This window comes from Genypterus blacodes, unplaced genomic scaffold (assembly GCF_046128005.1).
Source record: "Genypterus blacodes isolate CSIRO-AG114 ecotype Tasmania unplaced genomic scaffold, CSIRO-AGI_Gbla_v1 ptg000111l_1, whole genome shotgun sequence".
In the NCBI taxonomy this organism is placed as follows: domain Eukaryota; kingdom Metazoa; phylum Chordata; class Actinopteri; order Ophidiiformes; family Ophidiidae; genus Genypterus; species Genypterus blacodes.
This window is the reverse complement of record NW_027466915.1, coordinates 5238281-5257461: the sequence shown is the minus strand read 5'-3', so window position 1 is coordinate 5257461 and position 19181 is coordinate 5238281. Positions and strand designations below refer to the sequence as shown.

The window sequence follows — 19181 nt, the reverse complement described above, 5'->3', positions numbered from 1 at the left end:
AGATGATCACTCTTCTCCTGCACAGCAGTGCACTGCAGCATACAGCAGTCCAATGTATTTTGGGATAATCCAACCCCTTAAACTTAAAAGTACAATATTCTTTAAATTTCACATAATAATATAACCATGTATGAGGGATGACAGTAATTTAAATCCTATCCTGTACTCTAGGGTGCAGAATAGAACACGTGTTTTCTTGTTAGTTTCAGGTCTGGTTTTATTAGGTGTGTGTTGTTGCACCTGCCTTGGACCGTAATTCAGAGTCGAAATACGTATGCATAACTCAGCATTCAAACTTTAGACCAGAGGACTTAAGCTAGGGTTATTCCTCACTTTGGCCAAACAGATCACATATGCCGTGACTATGACACTTTTGCATGTCATATATTGTGTACGCCCTTTTGCACCGTAGTGCCAAAGTGCAGCATAAACCTGTCTTTAGGGTCCTCTCAGATGAGTTAGGGCATTGGTTACTTGCTCAAGAGGACTGTTTCCATCACAGATGTATCGTAAGTGAAGAGAAACTTTTGTTATTGTATTTGGTGGTCCCTATAATTCCTTAGGGATGAGTCAAAAAAATGTCTGTATGAGTGCAACAGTTCAGCATGTCTACCCTCAAACTCCTCCATTCCTCCATAAACCACTACTGCCATGTCCCAGGGATGACGCACGCCCCCTTGCACCCTCATGCCAAGGGGAATGAGGAGATGAAAGAGGAGCATATCCAAGACATATCCAAGATTTAGACGTTGTGGAGGATGTATTGTTTTGATTTAATTATGATTATATAATTGTATATAGTGTGATACATTGAAAGGTTCAGGTTAGCAGAATATATAACTAACTGAATATCAATTTTAAATTGTTGTTAATTGTGTCACATTAGTGTTTTGAAAAGGACTATTATGTTACAAATCTCCCAAAATATTGAGGATATTTATTAATGTGGATTTGTCAATAGAGAATGTGTTAACGGAGAAAAAAATGCATATGTACATTAAGCAAAGTACTCAATTCAAGATATTCGTGTGATCTTTTAGGATAGTTTTAACATTTTCACCTCACTGTACATCATAATTCTCTTGCAAATGATGGAAATGGGGAGAAGTCATTTTTAAAAACATACACAAAGCTTAAAATGCACGTTTGTTGTTCATCTTATGTCATCAGTTGAAATTGAAATGGCTTGTGAAATGACTTATTTCATTGCAATTATGTGATGAGCTAGTGTACTTTATGATTTAGGTGTAATTAAATACTGTATATAATCACATTTCAATTCATGAACCAGGAATGAAAATGAATTAATGTTTTCAGTATTTTTATTTTATTGAAGATAGTATCAAATGACAATGAGCATGCGGTTATGCATTTTCGAAAATGTTTTAAACATGGAAAAGAAAGGAAAATAATAATACACAATACATGACACTCAATTCACTCAAGACTTACACCCAGCTTACCCCCAACATTCATACAACATTCTGGCCCACTGGGATTGAACCAACACATGGATGACTGAAGTAATTGCACTGCATCATTAGAAGCAACCTATTTACACAAAGTAATTTCATAGATGTTGTATCTGGTGTGTGTCCTGATCATATTTTACATTTCACATTTTTATTTACACTTGGTTATCAATTGCATCTTTAGATGGACAGATTCAAATCTGGTTTCTGTGTACTCCATAATGTGCAAAAGGGACCGCACTGGCAGTTGACTCCCTGTATTGTTGCATTTTTACTTCCAGTTTGGATATGACACACACACACACGCACACACACACACACGGAAAATTGGTTATTTGTGTGTGTGTTTGAGCCATAGTAACAATTATTCCAGAAAAGAAAGCCCTACAAAAACAACCTCCTGTTAGTAGGATGTAAAAAAGAGAACTAATCCTTCTATTTTTCCTATCAAAGGCACAACATTGAGTGACAACATGGAGAAGAGAACCTGCAGCATAATATCTTTTATTTTTATTTTTTCACACTTCATCAACACTGAAATGTTACAGAGAGATGTGTCTGATTCTACATGGAAATAAAAGAACAACCTCTATATCAACAGACGGTGGCTATAGATTGTGTGGCACAGCTCAACAGGAAACGTACTGCCACGGAAAAAATAGCACGTTGTCGCTGGAAAAGACAGAGGACCTTTGCAAAGCTCTAATGCATTTAAAACAAATTATACAACTGACCACATCAAAGGAAGAAATAAAGAAAATTTAAAAAAAATAATAATTGGGCACCCTCTAAGATTAGGCTAAGATTAGGTGCTGAGGTAGACAAAAACTACAACAATTCAAATCATAATAAAAACTCTTTTTTCTTAATACAGAGCAACTTGACTGGCACTTGTGCTGTCACAACAATGGAGAAGAAAAGTAGCACAGACAAGCCAGGGAAAGACACAGAGAGAAAAGCTTTGTTACATAAAAAGCTTTGTTACGCTTGGTCCGACAGGGCAGTTGGTCCTCAGTGCTAATATAAAAAATACAATGTCTTGGTGCTTTGTTACTCAAACAGTTTTAGTCTAGACCTCAATGGCACATGCGTTGCAACACTGCATGAAATGGCTACTTTGCTCTAGAAACATCACACCAAAACACAGATTGCCAGCTCCAGGGATGCCATGATTCAAAATTTCAAAAGCATCCCTGTGTTAATACAAAAACCTTAAAGTACTTTAAACAAGGAAAAAAGCATCAGGATGAACCCTTTACCCAACCTTCCCAAATGGAGGTTTTCTCTTTCTTTTTTATTTATTTAAAGAGCAATATAAAGTTTTCATCAACAAACCTGTTGCTGCCTAAAACTAAAACTGAAAAGAGAAAACATAATCTCAGTTGGAAACCACAGTGAAAATCATTTCAGGTTTCACCACAACAAATCTGTTCATTCCAAGTTCCAAAACTTGCCTCAAGCCTTACGGTGCTAATCACAGCTGAAGGTCTGAGAGAGGAACATACTGTATCCCAAAACATGTTTCAGCAGCAGTCAGGGTGAACCGCAGTGTTTTGTTTGGGATAAAATCAACATCTGGAAAATCATTTTTTAGCATCATGACATCCCTAGTGTGCTGGAGACACCATTTAAATTTTCTTCTGAAAATACAAAACTAAGCAGATATATTTTGTTGAACAACTTCCATTTTAGGCACAAAGATAGTACAGAAACATCAGAGGAACACTGAGGGAAGAACTACATCAATGCCAAATGTGTACACACAGTATTTTTCCAACAGAGAAAAAAGTGGCATAGAACATCAGTTTATTTTGTATCTGATCTGATTAGTGCATTTTTCCACCAACACACACACACCCACACACACACACACACACACCTTTATGGACACACGGACGCACATAAAAGTAGAAAACATTCAGAAGACAATGAAAGGATTAATGTGACTGATCAGGTGTTGCACTATTGTAAGAGACTGAACCATGAGTGGGTATATTATAGTGGGTGGATATTACACGAGGGTGAAAAGGCCCCTCAGCTCACAGTGTTTGAGAATAAAATGGCAAGACACCATGGGACATGCCATCCCTTCTTATTTTTTCAAGTACAAAAACAAAAAACACATCGACAATCAAGTTTGATTGAAACATTGTGAATGACAAAATCTAATTGGTCACTTTGGCAGCTTTGCCCTTCCATCCCACATTTGATATATATAGTTTTTACTTTGTCACATACATACACACTTGTAAAAATTGTGGCAGATAGATTTAGTCATTCACCTACAATGCAATTGACATCCAGAAAGCAACACTTATTTTTTTACAACATGATCACACACATTTTTTGTCCAACAATATCAAAGAGGAGCAAGGCAAAAATTATTCACACCCAGAGAGCGAAACAAATCGGTAAAAAAAAGAAATACAAATATTTGTGCCCTGCTATAACCCTCCACAAATGGAAAAAGGACCGACACTGAATACAAAAATATCACAATTCTTATATATCAAAGTGCCTCTGTTGGCTCTTGTTCAGGAATATCTAATTTCTCATCTGAGAATCTCTCTTTTTACCTTTTACTTTTTCATTTTTTGATTACCACTTGCACTTCAAATTGTCGAACGCGCTCTGCATGACTGCAAATATGACCTGTCCCAGGCGGTTCAGCAACTTGATGAACCTTATTTTTTCACTTTACAAAACTACAATTCTATTCACATATTTTCAAGTTTCAATTCTTGTTTTCAAACTCTCTCACAAAGTAGTTCCTCTTGTCTGCGCATCCCTCTTCCTCATTGCTTAAGGCTTCAGAATTGCTTTTTTCTGCTCCTCTATGGTTGGGGTGCAGGGGGAGACTAAAAGAGAACAATAAACATTCTTTACTCAACCTCTACTACTGTTATTTCATACCCCTTTGTATAGAGTTTGCTTAAAAACAGACAATCATGAATCAACATTTGAAAAAAAAAAAAAAGCATGAGATGAAGTAGCAAGGAGGAAATAATGCAAAATACCAACACAAAAGTTGTGCTTTTGCCAAAACAACAATAGAAAACAACTTAGAGGTAGCTTGTATAACAAATGACCAAACCTTCCAGCTCTTTAAGAAGCAGGATTAATAATACAAAGTTTGGTAACAAGTAATGCACAAAGAAATACTCTTCAGAAAAACAAACAAGAACAAATCTCTTTACCGTGGCACTTAACTTTCTGCAGACACGTCACTATGTCATGTGCAATGCACATATACTCATTAACAAAAAATACAAATGAACCAAAAGGGGAAATTAAAATACACAAGCAATATGAGGTCACAGAAACGAGGTAATTCAAGTAAAATATGCTGAGATCGAATATCAACAGGACACGAGAGAGATGAGGCGCCGCAACAAAACCACAAAGGGTAGATTCTGTTGTCTTACTGGTCGCCCACTAACCTGCTGAGCCATGTCTCGCCATTTCAGTGATTTCCCCTCCCTTTCAGACATGTGATGATCTGCTATCACTGTGACATAGTCATGTTCATAATGCCTTAGACGAAACAATAACACCTGTCACTTCCAGCTAAAGCCAAATTTATCCTTAGCATTAGCTCTACAAACACGTACACATCCACCCACATTTGTGATGCAAGCGTGGTTGCTTGCATACTGCTTGTGTACTTGATGTCAAACTGGATTAAATATTAAATCCACCAAGGGGCAATTTAGAAAATAAAAGCCCCTGGCCGCACCAGAATATCTTAAAATGATTTGATGAATGAAGATGAAGATGAAGAGAAATGATCTACTCGAAACGTCATTCCTGTGCTCAATCAGTTTCTTATCATAACTATCAATCATTTTCTGCTTGTTGCTGTGCCTGGGATATAACAGTACTGTCCTTAGCATTTTTGTAGCTACAGCATCTCATGAAAACGTAGCATTAATTCTGGAGGTTGTGCACAATCCAGTGCTGCCAGCAAACACAGAATCGAAATACACAGAGTTATCTTGTGGACAAACAGGTAAGGTGGCAACAAGAGGTGGAGTGGCGTTTACCAAATGAGTTCACAATTCACATGGTGTATTATCATGTTTACACAATGGCCAGACGAAGACTGTGCTCAGGTTTGTTTGTCAGTTTAACGCATGGATAGGTCTACAATATGCTGTGCTTAAATCTTTGACTGGAACTAAGTGCTAATGAGTTAGCGTTTGAGAGTATGGGCAGATTCATAACCCGATCTGAATGTAAATGTCAAATCTTAGAATATGGTTATTGCGCTTTCAAAAGACATGCCCCAATATGGCTATCAGGATCATATTGATTTCAGAGTCTATCAAGCGCAACAGCCTGACATTAGTAAAAGTTGTCAAAGCCATCGAATATTACATTTTGCTGTTTACTTGAAAAGAACACAAACTGACGGCTACACATTTGAGTTCCAAACTTGGCTTACAGTCTTCCACATTCCAAATGGCAACGAAGAGTGTAAAGCCTGATATAATATATGCTACCACGCCTTTGACAGCGGTTAAGAAGTGTAATTAAGGCATTACAAACATTAACCACGAACTGTTAATGTCAAACAACTCACAGCGAAAGTAGCCTCCTCCATTTAGTTTTCATCACTGTCATGAATGGACAGATCACAAGTTATTGTAGTACTGTTTACTTGTCAGTTTGTGTAGTTCCTACTGTGAGAAAAATGGATAGACATCTGGTTAAATGTACACTGTTAATACCAGCCCAGCTATCTATATAGTTTTCAGCAAGATGCCCCTCTGGAAAAATGTATATCTCAATCACATCGAACAGAGACTGTTGTCGTAATATGTTTTACCTGTGCAATCAAGCCATAATAAACCAAAATACAGAGCTAAATAATAGTTGGGTTCTCTGAACAGAAGGTGGCCAGAGGTGACTCTACCTTCTAGCCATTATCTGTCAGAGATGCAGAACCAGGCAAGACTGCTGAGAAAACGACGACAACAAGCAGCACTAGCATAATTTCTGTGACCCATCCACCCATTTCCACCATATTGTCTACTCTACTGCATGTCCCATCTGTTCTGCTGCTGATTCTCATGGGCTATCTCACTAATTTAAGAGAATCTAAAGGATCTTATGTCTGGAAAAGGTTTATTAAAAGATATCTGTGTAGACCTGCTCCTACTGCTCAGCAGCATGAAAGGTGACAAAACATGCACGGTATGATAAACACTTTGGTCAGTTTCTAAGTAATAGCAAATCAGAATTTCAAAAACAATAGTTTTGGAAATGTAGATCTCAGTCCATTTCAAAGATAATTGTATTGTGGCCATAATTGAAATTATGTTGACTTCTGAAAGAAGCTGTCTCCAAATTTATATGTCATGTTTATATGTTCATGACATTTCTGTATCCCGAACCTTAACTAACTTAACTACAATGACAACTGAAATCCACCAATGTTTCAGAAGTAAATACATGTATGATGAATTTAGATAGCCCTTGAGAATCTGCTTTCCCACCTCCGCTGGTGGCAGTATCCGAAAAGTAATTTATTTGCAGCTTTGAGTGCTCCAAGTAACAACCTAGAGCAATGACATGTAGTGGTGAATGACCCAGTGAATCCAAAGAGTTGTAGAGAATCTTTCTCCTGGTCCAAGTGTTCCTCTTCTTAGCACGTTTAGTCCCATCATTGCCACCATTTGCCATTTGATGTTGCCACTTTTGCATGAAAAGAAAAAGAAAATGAACCCTCTTGCTTTTGAGTCTCATGTCATAGACATTACTCAACTGTTCTCCCACACTCTTCTATTGTCCCACTCCAACACATTTCAGCTGGTCATGGCTCCTATCTGGCTGACTACATTTGCCCTACATACCAGCCCCATTCAAATCCCACATATAACCCCAGCCCTCATTTCACACTCCTCAGACATAGCAGAGGTACAGGTAGGTCTTCTCTATGCGCCAGTCTGGGGGGATGTCTTCAGGCTTGTGGCCCTTCATGTGCTTCTGCATGGCTGACAGGCTGGGGCAGTACTCCAGGCAGATGGTGCATTGATAAGGTGAGGCGCCATTATGGGTGCGTAGGTGTTTGATCATGGCAGAGTAGTCCCTGGATCGCTGGTGGCACAACTTGCACTCGAATGGCTTCTCACCTAAAGTCGATGGAGTGGGGTTGAAGAAAACAGTTGCATTATTTATATTATTAAAAATTAGCCACAGTTAGTTTTTATCTTTTATTACTTTGTTTGTCTCATCATTACACTTAGATCTCCAGAAGAATATGTTGTGTTTTTATTAAGTGCAAGTGTCACTTTTATCAACTACATTTATTCAACAAATCTATATATAGCTCCTGTAATTGCAGATGTCTGATGTGCCATAAATGTGCCATAAATCCAAGCACCGCACACATTTCTTGCTGTGGGGTGCTACCTTTAGGAGGCACATTTTCATTCAGCAACAGCAGCCTTTTTAAATGCACTAATGATTCAAGTGATGGAAGGGAATAATACACCAGCACTCTGCCTGACAGATGCAAATCAGACATGTAAAACCTGACCTTTACCAATGGCATTTGAAATGAACTGAACTGTCGGAAGTGATCTTGCCCAGTGCTCACTGTCACATTTCAGGCTGAATACAAGCATGGTGAAAATAAGTAGCTTCAAGACCCTGCTGCTGCTCACCTTCGTCCTTCCTGACTACGGCTATTGTTTAGCCAATAATACACATAATACAGTAAATACAGAGTTATAGGTCACATAGCAGTGTGGACACTTCCATGGGCCTGATGTCAATATTGATAACCAACCTGTAAATAGGTTTGCTTCAAATAACTGCCTAATAATGAATTGCAAATGGGGCTTAGGTATTGATCTGCTATTGGCATTTAGGTTGTGTGGAGGGGGTTAGGGTGGGGATAGGTTGCCAATGTCGATGATTCATCAAGCGGCTCCCTTTTGTGTGACGTGGCCTTTGACTGTGAGCTTGTCACTTGCTGTTGTTATCTGTTCTTGCTGTCTGGCTTAACGCGAAACGCCCCCCACAACACACACACACACACAAAGGAGAAAAGAGTGGATGGGGGGCATTATTGGACTGGCTGCCTTGATAGTGTGACTTAACAGCTGGCTTATTGAATGTGAGATGGGAGTCGGCTGTTGTGTGTCTGTGTGTCAAAGATGGAGAAAGCAAAGATGTGTTGGCTGTGTGCCAGCCGGGTAAGCACTTGTGGTATACTCGCTCACAGTCTGGTAGCCAGCTTGCACTGCTTCTCTAGGGCACCAAGATTATTATTGTGTCAACATCTTTATGGGGCTGTAAATATAATGGGATCCATATACAGCCTTCTGAGACATGCACCTACAGTATCACAGGAACCAAAAGATTCATCAAGTTACTGTCTTAAACACAGACTGTCCAACAACTTTGCAATATTCTATATCATTATATTCCAACATATGACTGGAAGTACAGAAAAGTATAATGCTCCATTCATATCACAATGATAGAAGAAGTGGAGCAATAATTTGTCATGGAATGGTGGAGAGAAAGGGGATTCTGACACAGCAGGCAATTTGTCAAATATGTTACCCAGCTGTAAATTGGATGACAACTTTGCTAAGGCAAAAGCATTGACAATATTCACATAGGTGGTCACAGCAGCCACTTCTGGTCAGATGTGGAAGGCAGGGAGAAGGTACATTGAGTTGTTTTGTCATGTGCACAGTAACACACAGGTCATACTGAACATTGAAATTCTTTATGGCGTGACAACAACAGCAGCATATTGAAATTGAATTGAATTCAGTGCAATAAAAAGATTTTGCAAAGTACTAAGTATCAGGGAAAATGGAATAAAGTGCAGACCAGACTATATACGACAGAATAAAAATATGTCATAAAAAAACAGACTATTACTAATAAATAAATCTAAAGTGGCATGAGTGCTGATTGGAACAGAGTGCAGAGTGAAAAGTCACAAAGATTTGCACTGACTGCTTTTCCCCTAGAGGGTGTGCTTTTCATAATATGACACAATGCGCTCTGTCTTTATCTACGGGTTCCTACAGCATTTGCTTATCTAGAAGCCACACATTTCTTCTGAATATATACGTAAATTACATCCCGTACACAGCTTATGAGGATACTGGCCTTTAAAACCAATGACTAAATAATTAACAATCAGTTCTGGGGCACTCACAAAAATCATTCTGACTCAAAGCTCTACTCAAAGCTCCAAACGGAGTTCATGAGTGGTTGAATATGCCACAATGTAAAATAAAATTAACACAAAATGTGCATCATAATAATTAGTCTTGTATATATAACAGCAAACACTCTTCAAACATGTTTTGATGAAGATTGAAAGTATGATATATTTTACATGGACACATTTGGGTTATTATAAAGACAGGGCGAGCACTGCTTACCTGTGTGCACACGGTAGTGGGTCTCCAGCTGGTGCTTGAGGCTGAATTTTTTTCCACAGCCGTTACATTCATAGGGCTTCTCTCCTGTGTGGATGCGCTTGTGGCCCTTCAGTGTGCTCTCATCTCGGAAGCAGCTTCCACAGAACTCGCACTCGAATGGGTGGTCGCCTGCTGCAACATGGGAGAAAAGCAAAGTTATTTTTAGCTGGAGGTGAGATAATAAAAACTAAATCTGTCCGGCAGGTATTCGGGTATGGGTGGAAGGCCAGGGCAAGGTCAAAACTAATCCTTGATTTCATTTACATGGTTTGCAGACAAGTTAAGTGGAAACTGAAGCACTGTGAGCTCAGGGCTTGTATTTATGAGATGATGCTTAAGATATGCCTGTTGCCATAATTGATATACTGTTATGTTGTATTTTGGACAATCATAGATAACCTACAACCTCAACTGAACTCATGCATACACAGCATGTAATGGAATGTGTTTCAATATAATATAGTCAAGTACAACATCAGCACAAACTAAATCCTCAAAAGTGACAATGTGAATTGAATGGTTTGTACGAGTGTAAAAAGTGGTGATGAAAGGAAATCCTTGACAGATAGGAGTGCATACCTCCGCCAAGACAAAGTAGGCCTCCAATTATGACTCTGTCTCTCACTGATGAAATTTAACAGTGTAAATAGCAAATAGTAGGTCAATAGGCTATGCCGTGCTCAATTGACCCATAATTGTCAAGACATACACAAAAATTCTAAATGGTGATGAAAATTTAGTTGAAAGGTTACAGGCTGTAACGTAGATTGTGGTAATTACAGCACCAACATCAAGCAGAATGGTACCCAAATAAACAGTACCTGATTCTACCCTGGATCAAACAACAGGAGAGAGATGAGGATAGAAATCCTGAATGTAAGGTAGAAAAAAATGGTGGGATCATTCTTCTTTCAAATGAACTGATGCGACTTTGACTCTCTAAGCCAGTGTTTTTCACACTAGTGTGCCGTGAGAGATCGTCAGGTGTGCCGTGGGAAATTATCCAACTTAACTTAATTAGTCCTCATCAGGATTTTGTTCATGTAAAAAATGTGCCTTGGCTCAAAAAAGGTTGAAAAACGCTGCTCTAAGCTGCCAGCAGGTAGAGTGTTGTATTCGATCCTTCACTAGTTCCTCTGCTGCTGGAACAACACACCATATATATCAGCACCTTTCTAAAAGGAATTCCAATTCCATTGGCAGAGAAGTGCCTCCCACCAGGCAGCAAAATGGATATTCGGATGTCAATGATCAGGGATATTATGATTTGCAGGAGGCTCTCATTAGCAGACAATTATAATTGCATTCCCATGTTTGATGAGGAGCTGCTCTTTGCATCATTTGACTTCCCACTGTACTCCTCTCGCCAGCTAACTAATCTTGTAGATATTTAATGTATTGTACACCACTGCTACAGGTTTAACTCACCATCAATGACCTACACCTTTCATTATCTGCCTGTCCGAGAAACAATGTGCCAAGTAAATTGCATTTCTCGTTATGTGCCGCTCCGGCTGTCCTGCTGTTAAGACACAGTTTCAGATCCACCCTGCGTATTTAAGGATTTTATGGTGTCTGTGTGTACAGTATATCTACATTTTTTTGATTAATCTAGGAGAGAGAAAGATGAATGAAAAATTGATTTCATTTAACTGCTGCTCACATTTTTCACAATGCCTTGTGATGTTGGATGCAAAGGGATGAGGAAGCATAGAATTTAGAGGAGGGAGCAGAGAATGTGGGTATATACCGTAGGGATGGGGGTTGGGTAAGAGAAAAAAATCCATAAAGTGACAATCTTTATTTGTCTGCATGAAGTTATCAGTGGCTGCTGCTGTAAGACACGGTGTTGTTATTAGTGTTTCAACCACAGCAGAGATCACAATCCATCACAGAGCTCAGTGGGCTCGCACAACACCACAAGAATAACAATTGAGCTCGGATTCAACTACCATTTAATTAGGACCTACGATCACACTGGCGTGTGCGCAGAGGAGGCCTATGGATGCTATAGATGCTGCTCTAGTTACTCAAAATATATCTTCAATATAAATCAGAATATTACATTACTATCATTTTGAATATAGCACTGGGCAAAAGGAAAAGGAGGGAAGGAGACTGGTTACTGTCCTAACCCAGAGAGAGAGCCACCGTGGCGAGGACCCCTGGCCCAGAAGTAGCGCTTGACATTCCGAAGGAACAGAGAAGACTGGGAAACAGGACTCAGCTCTACTCTGGACAACGCTGAACTTACGATTTGCACAAAGATGACATAGAAGCACAATAAACAAATGTTAATTTTTTGTCAACATTCGTTGTGAGGAGGGTTTATTGAGTGTGAGGTCATGCCTGAGGTTTCTTCCTGTTAAAGGGGAGTTTTCCTGAGTGCTTGCTCATAATAATGTTGGGCTTCTTTAAATACTCTGTATGTTAAGTGCCTTGAGAAAACGTATAATTTGATTTGGCACTTTATAAATTAAAGCTGAATGAAATGTAATTGAATGATACTGATACGTCTGTTGGTCTCCTGAAATAAAATACTTTGTATAATATGTGCTGCTGATTGCCAGAATGGGATCTATTGAACAAGAAATATGTAAAAGTGGTAAACAAATACTTTAAACCAGGCCTAGAAACATGGAAACATGAAATACTTACTCATAATAAATGTTTACACAGTGAAACAGAAGTGCAAATAGCAGGTCTGGTGGTAGGCAGACTAAATACAGTTGTGAGGTGGCTCCTGCTCCAACCTGATACGTGGGGTTTCTATCTAATGACCACTTGGGGCCACCAAAGTGCAAAGTTGCTGCCCAGCTTTAAACAAATTGAAAGCAATTGTATAATCACATTTTGGAGATTAAAAGGCCATTCTGCTAGAATTGACTTGTGAGTATGATAGAATCGCGGTAGATGTCCTCTTGAAATCTGAAACTGTCCTCCATCACTTCGTTCTCCTCTGTGTCTCTCTCTCTCACATCTGTCTTTTCTTCATCACTCCCTCTTCTATCTCTCATCTCCACATGGCAGCGAGGCCACAGATGAGGACCAAGCACAGTGAGGTGGAACCATGGCATGATGAGTGGACCCTTGGGTGCCCCCAAGCATCACCACCTGCGTTTCCCAACCTCCTGTCTCTATATTTACTGCCTCCATCCCTCTCACCTCCTTTGACACCCAAAGCCCCTCTGTGGGTGCATGCACCCGTGGGCACCTAGAGCGTGTTCATTATACACGTTGAGAGGCTGTAAATCACTGGACTGCCTCAATACAAGCACCCCCACCCCCCCAAATACAGCTGCGAACACAAAACACCCTGCCACAGCAGACACCAAATTGGCTCAGAGAAAAAAAAAATCACACACAGACTCAGACACTTACACACAGACAGGGCACAACAACAGAATATTAATGAAAGTCTGGTATGGGAAGAGAGAAAAAGTGTGGTTATGTGTGTGTGTTGTCTGGCATCGTCTTAATTTTACATTTTAATTACAGAAAATTAAAATACTGAATTAAGAGAAGGCTTCTGTGTCTGGATCTGTGTAAAAACCCACACTTTATCATAGTAAGAATTTTCTACTCTAGTCTGGTCGACTTTTGGTCTACAACTCAGCATTCAAACACGTTAGCTACATACAGAAAGACAAATGTTGCAGTGTAAAGGCACACAGCATGCCATGTCACAGCCAGGTGTTAATCTTATCCATACAACTCATTCCCACCTCACCTTCATGCTATTAATTAATTTAAAAAAATAATAAAATGATAGTTATCACAATACCACAATGCAGACAGATCCCAGATCAACACGTTTTTTTTATGTAAGGCCTTTGTGTTCAAGTGTAAACACAGTTGATCAACAGCAATCAAATGGGAAAATTGTGAGGAATAATGACAAATACATACGATGAAAGAAAGGTGTGGTGGAAAAAACATTTAAATAAACTATGTACAGAAAAGGACATGGCCTCTAATGTTCTGATTCATCTTCAAACAAAGAATCTACGACAAAACGAATGTTGTTTAAGTGAGCAAATGATATGGTTAATTATTATAGACAGGGATGGCCATTTTGTGGTGCTATACTGTAGAACCCAAGTTTACACCCCATGGTACCTCTGTATCAAAGCAATGAATGTTTATCATTCTGAGGTATTACAAGGTGAAATGGTGGAAAATTAAGGAAAGAAATGGTGATGATAGACACACTGAAGAAGAATTGGAGAGATCAGTATGCCAAAATTAACACCATTAAATCAATGTTTCCTCCCCATCCTAAATGGTGATCATGTGTCAGAGCATACAGACCCCAGGCTGCTTTCAAAGGTAAGACAGCAGTCAGGTCAAAATGAAAAACAGATCCAGATTGCCATAAAAGTGCTTTCTGCTAATTTCTGTTGTCAACTGACAGAACAGAATGAAGATCTTAAGGCTATTTTGTTTCAGGTATTTCAGTTGATGGGAGCTGTTGTTCCTATAAGGTGACCTGTCTTATTCACTCCACCACAGATTTAGGTGATTTTCTACAGTGAAGGAGATAACGCAAATCATATTAGATGAGTGATTAACTAACTGCTACATTTTTTCAATTTCTACCTGCTGCAATATACTGAAATGTAAAAATAACAAAAGTAATAATGACACTTACTTCATTTATTTACACCACTATAATTTTTATACACTATATTACATGGTCACCAACAAATGACATTCTGGACTTGAACATGTGTCAATAAAGAAACAAGGTTCAGCTGACTTGTGATGTATTTTCGGCTTGCTTTTACACATTATTTTAAGCCGAGTATCATGCCTTGGCCATCTTTGTGCCTGTGATGTGAGTTGGTGACATTATGATCTCCTGACAAAAGGCCCCACATCATGTTTAAGCGATTGCTTCCACGGCTGGCTTACTGTGATTTAACACACGGCCACAATGGAATGGTTCATGTTCTCATCTGCAGCTCCACAGAAAAACTGAGGTGACATATGAGGATGAAAGATGTTCATTGTGTCTGCTAGCCAGGGCAGATGTGTGTGCAGTGGTACTGTACCCTCCCCACCACCACACACTAATGTTGTAGTCGTCTGGCTTGTAAATTGCTCTCATTTCACTATCTTTCATTTCAAATATTTATCTGTGAGCTGGTGAGCTAAATCCGCTCTGACAGTGAGACTGTTAGTTAAGGTCACATACAGGAGGCTGGGTAGGCAGAGAAAGAGAGAGAGAGAGAAAGAGAGAGAGAGAGGGAAAGAGAGAAAGAAAGAAAGAAAGAAAGAAAGAAAGAAAGAAAGAAAGAAAGAAAGAAAGAAAGAACGAACCAACAAACGAACCAACGAACGAACCAACGAACGAACGAACGAACGAACGAACGAACGAACGAACGAACGAACGAAAGAAAGAAAGAAAGAAAGAAAGAAAGAGGGGAGGGAGGCAGTAGGATTCATTTCCATGTGTTCATGTTCTGTCATGGCTTTGGATTGTTTTTTGGTTTGTCTGCTAGAGAAAGAACCACCCATTAGTACTACAGCATTGCCAATGAAGAATAAGCAAAGACAGAAGTTATTGCTGGACTCATTAAAATCAAAGCAGATGTTGAATATGTGAGGCTATGATTTCACAGTGTTTTGTTTTTGTAGTTTGGTGAGCAAACACACTGGCACACTACATATCCAAAGATTTCCCTCACAGTGGATCCTAAATATTCAACATGTTAAATATATTGTCAATATACATCAATATATATAACATATTCCATAAATTTCTAGTTACTATTTCAATCAACTTTTAATCAATCCTAGAAATTCTATTCCTTCATGTGTTTTACACATTCATTAACTTATTTTATTTACTTATTTTTTATATATATTACACTTCTATGTAATTGTAACATTGTATTCATGCATTTTCAACATTATTTGATATATTTTATGATTTTTCAAGTTTATTTTATTTCACATTATTTCTGTATCGTGTATTTGTTTAGATATACATTTGATATATTCATATATTAATATCTTTTTAACTCCAGTGTTTTCTTTATTTCATTTCTTCTTTGGGACTTTGTTCCATCAATGAAATGGCTCTCGAAGGAACTCTGATATACTCTGATGTAAATTGTAAAAAATTGCAACACAAATACAATTTCATTGGCTGATTAATGAGCAAAAATACAATAATATGTTGAGTAGGAACATTATTCCTTACAATGACTTTCCGCTTTAAGTTCTCTTAAAATAACTAAAATAATATACAATAACAATAAATGAAATTGCTGGGTCATGCACTGTATGAATTTGAGGCTACACCACCCTCGTGAATTTAGTTAAGTAAAATCTTCCACTGACCTGTGTGTGAACGAAGGTGACGTTTGAGTGCAGTATGGCTCGGGAAAGTCCGATTGCATTCGCTGCAAATGTAGCTGCGAACGCCGGCATGAACCTCCATGTGCTGCTGCAATGCGGTTTGTGTCTGGAAACGCTTCCCACATAGCAGGCAGAAGATGGCCATGTCTGAACCTGCAGGACAACAGTAAAGACACAACAAGGGAGTTAAAGATCACGGATACTAAAGCATTTTTAATTGGATCCATGATTCTAAGCCCAACCTTGACAAAACTGCATTCAGGGTTTTTGCACAACAATGTATCTGGACCATTCAGAGTGAGTGTTGTTCAGTAGGTTCTGATTTAGCGGCAAAAACTGACACTGAAAAGAACCCCAGAAAATAAAAAAAAGTTTTTACATTATAACTTCACACTCAAACACATTTCTAAGGCTGTGTCTTGGTCAGTCTGGGTCATGGTCAGAGGAAGAGGAAGTCCCCTCCATGATCATTTTTTCCCCAGTATATAGCAATCATTTATATTATTGACCCATCTGAAAAAACAACAACTGATATGATCCGTTAAGCTAGAACTACAACAAGAACTTAGCTTTGTTCGGACAAATCACACCGAGGACTGTGAGTGAACAGCTGTGGAATGGGGCTGTAGCGGAGACACATTATAGGCTATTTATGTGAAACATAGACTATTTATGGGATTAAAGGTGCAGGCAATGCTCATCTTTCAGGATGCGTACAAAGATTAAGATCTCCTATGAATTACTTCAATTGAATCTTGAGTAGAGCAAGCACTGTGCATTTTTCTCCAGCAGAGATAAACAGTGCACAGTAGCTAGCAAGCAAGCGCACACACACACACACACACACACACACACACACACACACACACACACACACACACACACACACACACACACACACACACACACACACACACACACACACACACACACACACACACTCCTTTGAACACACTGCCTTCACACTTTTCAATTACCAGGCTGGGGAAAACTCTGGGGAAGGACTGAGTGTTTGGAGCTCAGTTTCTATTTCATCAGTCAATAACACATCTTTGGGGCAAAGCTGACACTAATTTAAAAATCTATGAAGAGCAGCCCACTTCATGTTCATAACCACTGGAGGAGGAGGACCCACAGCAGCCTCCATGGCAGATCAATCACTGTCTATGCTGCACTACATGCAAAACGATGGGGAGGGACAGAAAAAGGATGAGGGCAGAAGTTGGCACGGACAGGTGACACATTTTTTGTACCAGGAAAGAAAGGGACGTAGAAACAAACACACCAAAAGAAAGAAATCAAATGTGTGCATGGCCTACAGACAGTGGTGGGTGTCTCAGTAAAAATAGATATCGGCAAAGCTCATCGAGCTTTAACTTAAGCTCTCTGTGTGTGTGTGTGCTTCATTTTGTGTTATATACACAGACTTCTCTACAGGATTTAAGTATTTTCAACATTTTTATCATGTTGAAAACATGCATTACTGCACTACTTATGGCAGTAAGATATTAGCCTAACTCTACTTTCACCTTATTTGGCTGTGTCTGCCAGACTCGGCTGTCGGGTTGGATGACTGATGCACTAAAAAGGCTGTACCTGTGCTACGTGGTGCGTTAACCACAAATCATGGTTTTTACAGTGGGAGTGTACAGGCTTTAAGCTTTCCTACATTTTATTCTCGTCTCCATTATGTTGTGCATTGGGTAAGGGTAAGTCACGTGTGGATGGTCCACAGAAAAATATTTTATGACAAATGTAACTTTTGGTACCTCTGCAAAGAAATTTGATATTGAAAGGCATAGTCCCTTATTATTTTGGAGATCATGTGGCCTTCATAGCTCTATCAGATTAAAATTGAAATTTGTCCAAGAATTTCTTAAGCAGATCAACTGAAATGTTATTTCCTTCTAGCAGTTTCCCCAATACAAATGTTATGGCTGTATACAAGAAATATTAAGATGTATGGAAAGACTACATCTCAGAGGATGAACCCCATTCATTTTGCACATTACATCAACTTTGCTTTAGTGTCTCCGTCAGACCAAAATGTTAATTTGATAAAACAGCACCTGTTTATCTTAATTGCAAACTGACAGCAATTTTGCTGACCTAATTCCAGTTGATTTTATTGACCCCCATGAACTGTGCTTTATAACAGACGCCAAACAATCTACATTTGGAAGGCACGCAAGTGGTCAAACACTTAAGATAGTATAGTCATCAGTATAGTGTGTAGGAACAGTGGCAGAAAGAGAAGCATCTTGAATAGTTCAGCCAATCCCCCATTTGCTGTCTTTCTCTGTTCAACCCCTAAAAAACTAAAGCACAAACAAAAAAGACAAAAAACAACAAAACAATCAAACAGTTCAGTCAAAATAGTGTTCAGTTCAGTCAAAATAGTGCTTCAGTTTCTCATCTATTTAAAACTGTAACTGCTGGTGTTTACTCATTAGAAATCCCAACCCAAGACTTGTAGCATCTTTTATGGTAAGTCCTTGATGCTTAGTAAACAATGAAATGTTTCTATAGTAGCTCTTTCTAGGGGTGATGTTTAAACTGTGTTTTATTTGAAAGAATTCCAGCTGCTGCCTCTGAACACATGAACACTAGGGGTAAGAGCTCAAAGTAACACATCATGAGTCCGACCCCAGGTATGGCGTGAAGCAAATGATGGAAACAAATTTCAGAAATTATATATATTATTTGCTCCTTCCGATTTTGCAAACGTATCAGTCGTGGCCATGTAGAGGTTGTATTCTTAAATAAAAATCAGTAAGATTAATGTTCTGTCAGGAGATCTGGACAAGCCTTATTTTTCTCACCACCGGGTACCTCATTAACCATGTTGTGTTGCAGAAATAAAGTTTTCAGTAAGGGGAAATTATGCATA

At 38.9% G+C, this 19181-nt stretch overlaps 1 protein-coding gene across 2 annotated transcripts in view; it reads right to left on the bottom strand.

Moving 5' to 3' along the window:
* Positions 1-1970: 1970 nt before the first annotated feature.
* zbtb16a (zinc finger and BTB domain containing 16a) overlaps positions 1971-19181 on the bottom strand; it is a 116339-nt gene continuing 99128 nt past the window's right edge. The window contains exons 5-7 of one of the 2 annotated variants that reach the window (XM_076161300.1): positions 16274-16444; positions 9887-10054; positions 1971-7606 (exon numbers count right to left, since the gene is read on the bottom strand). In XM_076161300.1, the coding sequence (XP_076017415.1) occupies positions 7377-7606; positions 9887-10054; positions 16274-16444 (569 nt within the window). In that variant the 3' untranslated portion in view covers positions 1971-7376. Of the gene's footprint in view, positions 7607-9886; positions 10058-16273; positions 16445-19181 lie in introns of both variants that reach the window. The other variant, XM_076161299.1, reaches the window with a different exon arrangement.